Source organism: Lithobates pipiens, unplaced genomic scaffold (assembly GCF_037356315.1).
Source record: "Lithobates pipiens isolate NorthernLeopardFrog02 unplaced genomic scaffold, aLitPip1_a1.2 Scaffold_16, whole genome shotgun sequence".
Taxonomy (NCBI): Eukaryota; Metazoa; Chordata; class Amphibia; order Anura; family Ranidae; genus Lithobates; species Lithobates pipiens.
The window spans coordinates 635,365,981-635,379,064 of NW_027507748.1; the positions used below are offsets into that span (position 1 = coordinate 635,365,981).

General features: G+C 43.6%; 1 protein-coding gene across 2 annotated transcripts in view; it reads right to left on the minus strand.

Annotated features, from left to right (window-relative positions):
• The window catches only part of WDFY2 (WD repeat and FYVE domain containing 2), a 151,406-nt gene that overhangs the window by 71,682 nt on the left and 66,640 nt on the right, over window positions 1-13,084 (minus strand). For both annotated transcript variants that reach the window (XM_077484227.1, XM_077484228.1), the window contains exon 4: window positions 5,346-5,400. In XM_077484227.1, coding sequence (XP_077340353.1) covers window positions 5,346-5,400 — 55 coding nt within the window. The remainder of the gene's footprint in view (window positions 1-5,345; window positions 5,401-13,084) is intronic.

A 13,084-nucleotide genomic window follows, 5' to 3' on the forward strand; every position in this document is an offset into this window, starting at 1 on the left:
TCTCTAATAAAGCAGTATGATAGGCAGCAAAAAGGTGGGTGAAGTCTAGTTTTTCACTTAAAAATGATAGTGTATACAAATGCTACTAATCATATTGTAATTAACCACTTGCTTACTGGGCACTTATACCCCCCTTCCTGCCCAGGCCAACGTTCGGCTTTCAGCACTGTCGCACTTTAAATGACAATTGCGCGGTCGTGCTACACTGTACCCAAATGAAAGTTTTATCATTTTCTTCACACAAATAGAGCTTTCTTTTGGTAGTATTTAATCACCACTGGGTTTTTTTACTTTTTGCCAAACAAAAAAGGACCATAACATTTTGAAAACAGTTTGTCATAAAATTTTACAAAATAGGTAATTTTTCTCCTTCACGGATGTGTGCTGATGAGGCTACACTGATGGGGGGCACTGGTGAGCACTGTTGGGACCAATGTCCCTGTAACAGGAGGCAGTTATTGTCTTTTCTCCTCACGCCGTCAGCATGAGGAGAAAAAAGCCGATAAGCGGCTTGTGTTTACTTCCATGATCAGCTGTCATTGGCTGACAGCTGATCATGTGGTAAAGGGCCACTGTGATTGGCTCTTTACCCCAATCTGTGATCATCCGAGTCCAAAGAACTTGATCACAGCACAATCACGGGAGGACGTATATGGATGCCCTGCCGGCACTGGAAGCCCGCTTTGTAGCCATCTTTCAGCTACAGAGTGGGCGGAAAGTGGTTATTAAAAATGACTTTTCCTTTTCAATCTACAGCACTGTAATTCTCTGTAAAATACAATGCAATATGGCTACCTGGAGGGATTCTCAACAGATGGTGTGCAGACCGCCCCTGAAAATGCAATTTCCTGTGTAATTAGCTTATTGATTTTCCCAGAAGTCTGTACTGATACAAATCAGATTTTTGTCACCCCAAAACCAAAATGTCATTTTTGGTGAGATACTCCCAAAGAGAAACATCTAATGGGATACAGACCCTGCTGCTTTCCTCATTAGAGCCCTGCAAGTGCACCAGCTGATTGCGAATTATAAAATCACTCCCATACAGATTCACTCAGCTATTTTTTCAGAACAAAAGATAGGAATCTGCAACAAAGTTTCCTAAAAACCCTGCAATGTACATTGGTCACATAAAGGGGATTGTTTTATTTTACACACACACACACACACACACACACACACACACACACACACACACACACCATCTCACAAAAGTGAGTACACCCCTCACATTTTTGTAATGATTATATCTTTCCATGTGACAACACTGAAGAAATTACACTTTGCTACAATGTAAAGTAGTGAGTGTACAGCTTGTATAACAGTGTAAATTTGCTGTCCCCTCAAAATAACTCAACACACAGCCATTAATGTCTAAACTGCTGGCAACAAAAGTGATCACACCCCTAAGTGAAAATGTCCAAATTGGGCCTTAAGTGTCAATATTTTTGTGGCCGCCATTATTTTCCAGCACTGCCTTAACCCTCTTGGGCATGGAGTTTTCCAGAGGTTGACAGGTTGCCACTGGAGTCCTCTTCCACTCCTCCTTGACAGCACCATGGAGCTGGTGGATATTAGAGACCTTGTGCTCCTCCACCTTCCATTTGAGGATGCCCCACAGATGCTCAATATCAACATCAATGCTGGCAGCACTCATACGTCTATTTCCCAAGGACAACCTCTGTATATGACGCTGAGCATGTGCACTCAACTTCTTTGGTCGACCATGGCGAGGCCTGTTCTGAGTGGAACCTGTCCTGGTAAACCACGGTATGGTCTTGGCCACCGTGCTTTAGGTCAGTTTCAGGGTCATGGCAATCTTCTTGTAGCCTAGGCCATCTTTATGTAGAGCAACAATTCTTTTTTTTTTTCAGATCCTCCTTTGCCAGAAGGTGCCATATTGAACTTCCAGTGACCAGTATGAGCGTGAGAGCGATAACACCAAATTTAACACACCTGCTCCCCATAAACACCCGAGAGCTTGTAACACTAATGACACATGACATCAGGGAGGAAAAATGGCTGATTGCGCCTAATTTGGGCATTTTCAATTAGAGGTGTACTCACTTTTGTTGCCCGCGGTTTAGACATTAATGGGTGAGTGTTGAGTTATTTTGAGTGGACAGCAAATTTACACTGTTATACAAGTTATACACTCACTACTTTACATTATAGCAAAGTGTAATTTCCTCAGTATCGTCACATGAAAAGTTATGATAAAATATTTACAAAAATGTGAGGGATGTACTCACTTTTGTTAGATACTGTATAATATATATTATACATACACACACATATACATAACACAATTTTTACTATTCTTACATGTTTTTTTTCTCATCATCAACAGAACACAACCCCAATGGTTCCCCTGAGAAGGACCCTTCTGGTCGAAATGTGTTGAGCTTAGCTTTGTACACTTTACTGGACAAAATTGAGACAATGCAACATTCGGTGCCAATATATGCAGGTGTTGGATATTTTATGCATATTTCTAAGACTTCATGGGGATTAGGTTTGATGATTGTAAAATCTCAGCCCATTAGGCAATGTAGGTATGCTTTTTAAAGGAGAAGTATAGCCAAAGCTCTTTTGGATCACAGGAGTGCAATTAGTTTTGCACTCCTGTGACCCGTTTTTAACAGAGAGCGGGCTGAAGTCAGTTCTCAGCTGACGTCACGGATTTCAGTCCAGGCACCATGTCATTGTGGCAATGGAAGTCGGGATCCACCAGCTGGATGGACTGACACCCTGCTCGGCCTCTCAGCGAGCCACTGAGTCTGAGGCGGCTGCTCCCCACCCCTCCACAGGCACTGACAGAACTGAGTGATCGGTAATGTTTTTTTCGCTCGGTTCTCCCGCACCGGGGAACAGATGCAGCATGGGACTGATGCTGCATCCACCTAGGCAAGTATAAAATTAGGGGGAAAATACACCCCCCCCATACTTCTCTTTTAAGGGATATAGATTTATTCTATTGTATGTTCCTTATGGAACAAAGCTGTTACGTGTGTTTATGTGTTTTTTTTTTTAGACCAACCACCTTGAGGCTCGGTTCACACCTATGCGAATTGAATGCGGCTTACACTGCATCCAATTCACAGAACATTTTAAAATCTATTAGTTTGAATGAATCTGGTTCACATGTGCGTTGCATTCGCACTCCGCATTGTCAAAAAGTGTGCATTTTTTTAGGCATTGCTGTGCGAATTGCAGGCACATAATAGTCTATGGGAATGCATCTGATTCGCAGTTGCTTTCTATTCTGAATGTAAATTCCCTCCCCATCCAAACTACACCTCACCCCCTTTCCCAGGTCAGCTGATCTGCAGATACAACAGAGAGGAACTGCTGAACAGCTGCTTTTTCTCTTAGCAGATAAACCGGAGCTGGAATTCGCACCTGACGAGCATGAACCCAGCCTTAAAGCCTTGCTCTTTCTGTGGGCGTTCCAGTTTTCACTATGAAATGTGCATTTCTATTTGAGGATGTGGTGGTAGGCCCCCCATTATTATCCTAAAAAGTGACATATGCAATGTAAAGAGAATCACTACTATGCTCCATTTTCAAGTGAATAAGATCCTTTTTTCTGGTTCTCAACCACTACCAGTAATATACATGTGTAGCACCCTGTTTAGGCAGGGTTGCTAGTAAATTTAGTTTGCCAGGTGGTAGTTTCCCTGGTTAATTGTTAGTAGATCCACCAATTCCCCTCTAGTTCTGGACTTGCTGCACCTTTTCTCTTCTGTCGCTAGGTGGCGTTATGCTGGTGACATTAGATAGACAAGGGCTTAGCAAGGTCAGGTTATGAATGGATGGGGTGTCTGAGCCAATTGGCGGTTTTTTTTTTTTAGTCCATTAGCCCTAGGCCCCCAATTGGCAGGGGCCGATGCAGAAACAGTGCAGGATTGGGAATGCAGGATTTGAGTCCAGCCAAGAGTAATGGTTTATCCGGACGGGGAACCAGTTTTAGTCAGAGGCAGAGGGGAAGCTGTCGCCACTAAGGCACCATCCACCTTGTTACCTGAAACCATTGAATAAGCTGGAGCTTCTCACCAGCCAGTGATGTTGAAAAAGTGGGATAACTTCAGCAAGTGCCAAGCCAAGGACACAGCAGGACAGCATAGGTGGTGCTTGAGGAGTGTCTGTAAATTGTGCCAAGCCAGGGGCCCAGCAGGGAAGTGGGGGTGACGCTTGAGGAAGATACCAAGTTATGGAAGTGGAAGAGCTCAGGAGATCCAGTGGCGATTGGGTCTGAGAGTATAGCGAAAGACTGGGAGCTCGTGGGTGAAGACCTACAGAGAGAGACTAGAGTGCAAGGAGAACCATTTGTGTTACCAATAGTTAAATACAACTACCGTTAGTGTCTGTTATAAGATTTGTTACAATGCCCATTTTAAATGCTCTGCCCCCAATTAAGATATGTTCTGCACCTACAATGGCTGGCTGAACATGCAGCAAAAAAAAAAAAAAAAGTTGTCCCTGAACTTTTTTTGGAAAGGTTGGCAACTATGCAGGAAGAGGACTTACTGCAGAACCAGGGAAATTACCCCCAGGACCAGTGTAAAGGCCGGCCCTGGGACTAATGGAAAAAGCCCTGGGACAGATGGAAAGGAGGACCCTTCATGGTTTCTTGCACTGTGGTCTTAAAAGTCCTAGTTATGCCTCTGCACTCAACTAAGTGTTACCAGGGTCTGCCATGGGAAGCAAAAGTTACGACTTTCAGATCCGCACACATACATATTAGTGCCAATTAAGACAGGAGCCAAACAACCTACCCTCTTTGGAGAGTGGGAGAAAATTAGATTACCCACGCAAGCTCAGGTAGAACATGCAAACTCCATGTAAAGAGTGTCATGGTTGGGATTGGAACCAAGAATCCTAGATCTGCAAGGCATAAGTGATAACCACTAAGCTTCACTGGTTACCACAACACTATGAAATACAAACTCGAAGCTCTTCAATAATAAAGTGTAAAACCCCAGCTGGCTTATATAAATTGGTTATGAATAACAGCTGTAGCTAAATAGAAGTCAGTTTTATAAAAAAAAAAAAAAAAAAAAATGAATCCTGTTTGCAACAATTATGTTTATACTCATTAAAGAATAAAATTTGATTTCTAGTAACAACATGCCCAAACGCTGTGCGGATTACCTGAAATTTACTCAAACGAGCTGAAAGAAATGCAAAGCTGTAGTCAATGATTATTAGGAGAAAGGGCATTACACCTGACTGTTGCCACTATTAAAATGTCAGCTATGCATGGCTTGCATACAGTAATTCAAGAGACAGAATTTTCCCTTCCACATACCAAATTCAAAACAAAGGATAAAGTAATTTCTTACCTTGATATGTTCTTGTTGGGGTCATTTTGTTATAATCTTCACTCAAAATAAATTCCTGTACAAAGAAATATAATTTCTGATTATTTACCGTCTAAAACAAGGCATTAAGTTCCTGTGTGTCATGTGTGGGGTAGGCTGATGTCCACAGTTCCAAAGAACCTTTGGATGTGTCGCGTCTCAAGCGTTGGTAATCAACACCTCCTATTCATTTGCGATTATTTTTGGGAACATATAACCAGGAGCCCAAGTACAGGTGTCGCTATTGCGACCTGACCCCATGCTCCAGGGGGCCCGCGTGACCACCCTGTACACCTGGATAAAGGGCCAGCGGCATGTAGAGGAACCGATCCCTCTATGTAGCCGCTGAATGCCCGCGTCTCCTTCTCTCCCTCCCACAGACATTCAGTGGTTGCAGGAGGGAAATAGAGGGCATCGGTTCCTTCACATGATGCACCCACTGCCTCCCTAGCCATGTCCTGTCTGTTTAGACCGTTCCACCATATTCCACCAAAGCCACCCAATTAGGGGGTCCTAAAAAATAATATTGTATATAAACTGGTAAAAAAAAAATAATAAAACATAAAAAACTGACACCAGTGTCAGAACTATCAGGGTAGCACTTGCAAATCGGCTCTGGCGTTCTACCACCATGGGGGGAACCCAAGATGGCAGGAAGGTGGCCCGCTGTGGGACTGTAATAAAAGGGCCCCTAAAGGTTCTTTTTTTTTCCAACGATAATTTTTATTGTTGAAAAAAAAAAAATGTATTGTTGAAAATAAATGTAATTTTATTTTTTTTTAAAGAAAAACACAAAAAGAAAAAAATAAATAACAGTACACGTTACATCAACTTATTTTTCACATGCTTCTACATTGCACAGAATTGTAGACAGCCAACCCTACCATAGCATGGTATTGCGCTCACAACAGAAAATGTAATACTCAGAGATTATACGTATAGGGTGCAATCTATCATAGGTACTTTAACAACACTACAGTCCCCCCATGACCCTCATGTTTCAAACATCACTATCTCCACTGACCATATAACCCATAAATTTCCCTCTCAGGTCTCATGTTTAATCAGCCAACTGATAAATATATTAAGTAACACATTTCTGATGAACTGCTTAGATACTACTTGAGAGATGAAGGTTCTAGTTACTCCTCTGCAGATACCCGTATATAATTTGGTCATTAAACAAATACAGAGGCTGTTCCAAGTCAGAGAATCAGACCAGGATATCATGCCTATGAAGAGAGGGAGTCTCTCCTTTGAGATTAGTTGACTTGCGTTCTTTCCTCCCCATTTCATTCATATACAGTGAGGGAAAAAAAAAGTATTTGATCCCCTGCTGATTTTGTGCGTTTGCCAACTGACAAAGAAATGATCAGTCTATAATTTTAATGGTCGGTTTATTTTAACAGTGAGAGACTGAACAACAAAAATATCTAGAAAAATGCTTTTCAAAAAAGTAATAAATTGATTTGAATTTTAAATGAGCGAAATAAGTATTTGATCCCCTATCATTCAACAAAATTTCTGGCTCCCAGGTGTTTCATACAGTTAACAAGCTGAGATTAGGAGCACTCTCTTAAAGTGCTCCTAATCTCAGCATGTCACTTGTATAAAAGACACCTGTCCACAGAAGTAATCAGATTCCAATCTCTCCACCATGGCCAAGACCAAAAGAGATGCCCAATGATGTCAGGGACAAGATTGTAGACTTACACAAGGCTTGGACGGGCTACAAGACCATTGCCAAGCAGCTTGGTCAGAGGGTGACAACAGTTGGCGTAATTTTTCGCAAATGGAAGAAACACAAAATAATTGGCAATCTCTCTCGGTCTGGGGCTCCATGCAAGATTTTACCTCGTAGAGTTTCAATGATCATGAGAACGGTGAGAAATCAGTGAGAAGCCAGAACTACACGGGAGAATCTGGCCAATCATCTCAAGTTAGCTGGGACCATAGTCACAAAGAAAACAATTGGTAACACACTATGCCGTGAAAGACTCAAATCCTGCAGTGCCCGGCAAGGGATCCCTGCTCAAGAAAGCACATCTGAATGATTCAAAGGAGAACTGGGTGAAAGTGTTGTGGTCAGATGAGCCTAAAATCAAGCTCTTTGGCATCAACTCAAAATGCCGTGTTTGGAGGAGGGGGAGGAATGGTGCCTATGACCCCAAAAACGCCACCCCCACTGACAAACATGGAGGTGGAAACATTATGGGGCATTTTTCTGCTAAGGGGAAAGGACAATGTCACTGCATCAAAGGGAGGCTGGACAGGTCCATGTACCGTTAAATCTTGGGTAAGAACCTCCTTCCCTCAGCCAGGGCATTGAAACTGGGTTGTGGATGGGTATTCCAGCATGACAATAACCCAAAACACATGGCCAAGGCAACAAGGGAGTGGCTCAAGAAGAAGCACATTAAGGTCCTGGAGTGGCCTAGCCAGTCTCCAGACCTTAATCTCATTGAAGATATGTGGAGGTAGCTGGAGGTTTGAGTTATCAAACGTCAGCCTAGAAACTTTAAAGTGGCTGTAAACCCACTCTCATCATTTCTAAATTACTTCCATATTCTGATCATGCCTCCTGCATGTATCCTTACCTGTCAAATATCTCCCCTTTAGCTGTTTGGAGCCCTGCAATACTCCGAATTCTGTGGGCAGGTCTGTTGTCCAGGGCTCGAGAGTTGAGTTGTAATGTCTCATAGTTACATAGTTAGTAAGGTTGAATAAAGACACCAGTCCATCCAGTTCAACCTGAGTGAGTGTCTACAATTGTCCCTATCCCTGTACATTGCACACTCACATCAGTCCCTACCCTAAATGAGCCAACAATCCAAGGTCCCCATTCATATACTAAGGCCAATTTTGGACAGAAGTCAATTAACCTACCTGCATGTCTTTGGATTGCGGGGGGAAACCGGAGTACCCGGAGGAAACCCACGCAGGCACAGGGAGAACATGCACACTCCAGGCAGGTAATGTCGTGGTTGGGATACAGACCAGCGACCCTTCTTTACTGCTAGGTGAGAATGCTAACCACTACACCACTGTCCCGTCCACCTCTACATTCCCCTTGGCCATGCATCAATATTTCTTACACTGAATTTCTGCTGGTCTTGTGGATTATGCCCCATGATCACCAACATTCAGTCATAACCCAGGAAAGTCACCACGTGACTTAAGCATGCCCAATCATGCTGAGCTGTGGAGCAGCCAATCCTCAGTGAGCAAGAGAAAAAAAGGAGGGGGGTGTAAAGTACACAGAATGCCTCTCTCACACTCATGCATGAGTTAAGGAAATCACCCTTCACTCACAGTAAGGGTGAAGAAACAGACACCTATTTCTCTGTGTGTCCGTTTTTAACTTACTGAAGATAGATAAGAGGATTGCTCAGAGCTGTATTAACCCTTAGTGGCAAAAGATTGGGGTTTACATCAACTTTAAAGACTTGGAGAGGATCTGCAAAGAGGAGTGGGACAAAATACCTCCTGAGATGTGTGCAAACCTGGTGGCCAAATCCAAAAAACGTTTGACCTCTGATTGCCAACAAAGGTTCTGCCACCAAGTACTAAGTACTAAGTCATGTTATTGTGTCTCTCAATGTTAAAATAAACCTACCATTAAAATTATAGACTGATCATTCCTTTGTCAGTGAGCAAAACATACAAAATCAGCAGGGGATCAAATACTTATTTCCCTCACTGTAACACAAAGTAGAAAAGCACTCATCCTCCTGCAATTGCCAGCCCTGCTGGCCCAGAACAGGTTCCATTGCTCAGGGGGTGCAGAGATTATTTTTACTCCATTCACAATAAAGTTGTATGATAGGCCTGTAATCACTTTCACTGTTGTGTCATTGTGTTGGTACCATAAATGTCATAATATAAAGCATTTGTAAAAGAATCTGTAAACTACATACAGAATGTGTCCTCATTTGTACTCCCAGCATTGACATTCTTCTTGACTAAATCGGCCAAAACATCTGACAATCCGGAAACCAGAGTACACCTCCCAAAAGGTTCACACGGTCCAGAGATTGTTAGCGTAATCTGGATCGCCACTATTTGTGAAATCTTTACTTATAATGGGAGCAATTCAGGAACAACATCTGATCATTGCTTTGGCATTCTCACCAAACAGACACAAATATTCATAGGCAAGTTAACCACTTTCAGACCGGACCATTTTGCTGGTAAATGACCAGAGGTCTTTTTACACTTTGGCACTGCGCTGCTTTAACTGGTAATTGCGCGGTCATGCAATGTTGTACCCAAACAAAATTTGCGTCCTTTTCTTCCCACAAATAGAGCTTTCTTTTGATGGTATTTGATTGCCTCTGCGATTTTTATTTTTTTGCGATATAAACGTAAAAAGACCGCAAATTTTGAAAAAAAATGATATTTTCTACTTTTTGTTATTAGAAAAATCCAATAAACTCAATTTTAGTCATACATTTAGGCCAAAATGTATTCAGCCACATGTCTTTGGTAAAAAAAAAGTCAATAATTGTATATTTATTGGTTTGCGCAAAAGTTGTCACATCTACAAACTAAGGTACGTTTTCTGGAATTTACGCAGCTTTTAGTTTACGACTGCCTATCTCATTTCTTGAGGTGCTAAAATGGCAGGGCAGTACAAAACCCCCCCAAATGACCCCATTTTGGAAAGTAGACCCCCTAAGGAAATTGATAAGAGGCATGTTGAGCCCATTGAATATTTTATTTTTTTGCCTCAAGCGATTGAATAATGACAAAAAAAAATTTATTTTTTTTTTTTTACACAAAGTTGTCACTAAATGATATATTGCTCACACATGCTATGGGCGTATGTGAAATGACACCCCAAAATAAATTCTGCTGCTTCTCCTGAGTACGGGGATACCACATATGTGGGACTTTTTGGGAGCCTAGCCGCGTACGGGGCCCCGAAAACCAAGCACCGCCTTCAGGCTTTCTAAGGGCGTAAATTTTTGAGTTCACTTCTCACTACCTATTACAGTTTTGAAGGCCATAAAATGCCAAGATGGCACAAAACCCCCACAAATGACCCCATTTTAGAAAGTAGACACCCCAAGCTATTTGCTGAGAGGCATGTTGAGTTCATGGAATATTTTATATTTTGCCACAAGTTGCGGGAAAATTACAAACTTTTTTTTTTTTTTTTTTTTTTTTCTTCACAAAGTTGTCACTAAATGATATATTGCTCACACATGCCATGGGCATATGTGAAATGACACCCCAAAATAAATTCTGCTGCTTCTCCTGAGTACGGGGATACCACATATGTGGGACTTTTTGGGAGCCTAGCCGCGTACGGGGCCCCGAAAACCAAGCACCGCCTTCAGGCTTTCTAAGGGCGTTACAGTTTTGAAGGCCGTAAAATGCCAAGATGGCACAAACCCCCCCCAAATGACCCCATTTTGGAAAGTAGACACCCCTAAATTTAGGGGTACACTAGTGAGACTAGGTAATAAATGGCGGGTGCCCTGAAACTATAAAAAAATAACTAACCAACCAGCGTCACCTGTAACAGTTATATGGTGATCACTGGTGAAAGGGTTAACTAGGGGGCAATCAGGGGGCTTTATGCGGTAGTATATGGGGGTCCCTGGCGCTATAAAAAGCTGCGGCGAACCTAAATACCTACCTGCCTAACTAGCGTCACCTGTGACACTAATACGGCGATCAGAAAAATGATCGCTTATTAGGCTGGGTTCACACTGGAGCGATGCGGAAACGCCGCGAATCCGCGGTGGGTTCCCGCATCGCATGCCTCCCGGCGGCAGTTCACACTGCCCTATGCGAACTGCTGGGAGTGTCAGTGAAATGTTACTGACACCCCCAGATCAGTTCGCATATCGCAGTGCGATCTGCAAACTCGGATCGCATGGTGTGAACACCCATGCGATCCGATTCTGCTGCGGGCCAAAAAAAGGGTCCCGTGCGAATTTGCGGCGGTGCGGCGGGTGTGGCGGGTGCGGCGAATGGCTGAACTCGAATCGCACAGAGATCGGATGTGATTTGCACTGCAGTGCGGTGCGAATCACATCCGTTCTCATAAACCGCTGCAATGTGAACCCAGCCTTAGTGACACTGGCGACGGTGGGTGATCACGGGGTTAAACCTTTATTGGGGGGGGTTAGGGGGGCACATTAGAACTAAAGGGGGCTAACTCTAACTGCCCTAACAGTTATTACAGTCACAAATGACACCAATGCAAAAAAAAAAAAAAAAAATGACATTGGTGTCACTGTGACTGGGGGGCAGGGGTAATTGGGGGGGTGATCGGGGGGTAAAGGGGGGGTGTGAGTGTGCCTGGCATGTTCTACTGTGTGTGTAGAGTGTTGGTGCAACTTACTGATCCGCTCTCCTCCGTGTCGGAACGAAAAATACCGACACGGAGGAGAGAATACATCACTTCCTCTCCTGTGTTTACATTACAGGAGAGGAAGTGATGTCACCGGGGATTTCCATTCGTCGAGAGCGATCGCGAGGGGGTGGCCATGAATGAATGGCCGCCCCCTCATCCCGGATCGCTCTCGAAGGAATGCCGACCGCCGCAGGCACCGGGGGGGGCCCGATCGGGCCCCCCACCCGCGGGCAGGCAGGGACTTATATATACGCCCATATGCCTGCCCGTGCCATTCTGCCGACGTATATCGTCGTGCGGCGGTCAGCAAGTGGTTAAAGTGCTAAACCCAGGACCCTGAATTCACTATATCTCATCTCCCACAGTACACAGAAGATGGAAATTAAATTAGTTTAGTAAATATAAAATGCTAAATACCTTTTCTTATCCGTATATAGCAGTTTGTGACTGGTTAAAGCTTATAGGAGGAGTTTTCTTCCTCCTATGACTGTCCTATGAGGTTGCATGACTCCTGACCCTCTGGATAGTGCCGATTGGCCCTGTGCTGATCACATGAACCATCCCCCCCAAAAAACTCTGTAGCAATACATAAACTGAGCATGTGCAGTGCCCCCAAGGCTCTGTACTATCAGGAGATGGATTGCGGACAGTACAATATGGGGAGGATCAGAGAGGACAGGATCAAACAGTCTTTTTACACAATGTAGAGGATTAAGGCTGCATTCACACCTGAGCGTAGCGTCTTCAAGCGTTTTTTGCTGCGTTTTTACCGCGATTTGCCCGATTTTGTGCAGGGCAAAAGGTCACCAATGTTAAAAGAAGAAAAAACGCCCAAATCTGCTCAATTCGAGCGACAAAAAAGGGTCCGGAACTTGTTTGAGCTTCAGGCATTCGGCTTCAGGCGACAAGGAGTGGAGATTTGAACCATCTCCATTGAGAATAATAAATTTTTTCCCCTCCAGCGTTTTGTAGCTTCAGGCTTCAAGCTACAAAACGCTCAGGTGTGAATGGGGTCTAACCCACAGTGAGTATACCAACTAACGATTATTTTTATAATCGATTAATCGGCCGATTATTTTTTCGATTAATCGGATAAAATCACAAAAAAAACGTAATGTTCAATTTTTTCATTTATTTAAAAGTAATCATGAAAAAACTGAGTGTCCCGGGGACACCAATGATGGGGCGCTATTCCTCCCGGGGGGACACCAATGATGGGGCGCTATTCCCCCCGGTGACACCAATGACGAGGCGCTATTCCCCCCCCACGGACACCAATGACGGGGCACTATTCCCCCCCCACGGACACCAATGACGGGGCACTATTCCCCCCCCACGGACACCAATGACGGGG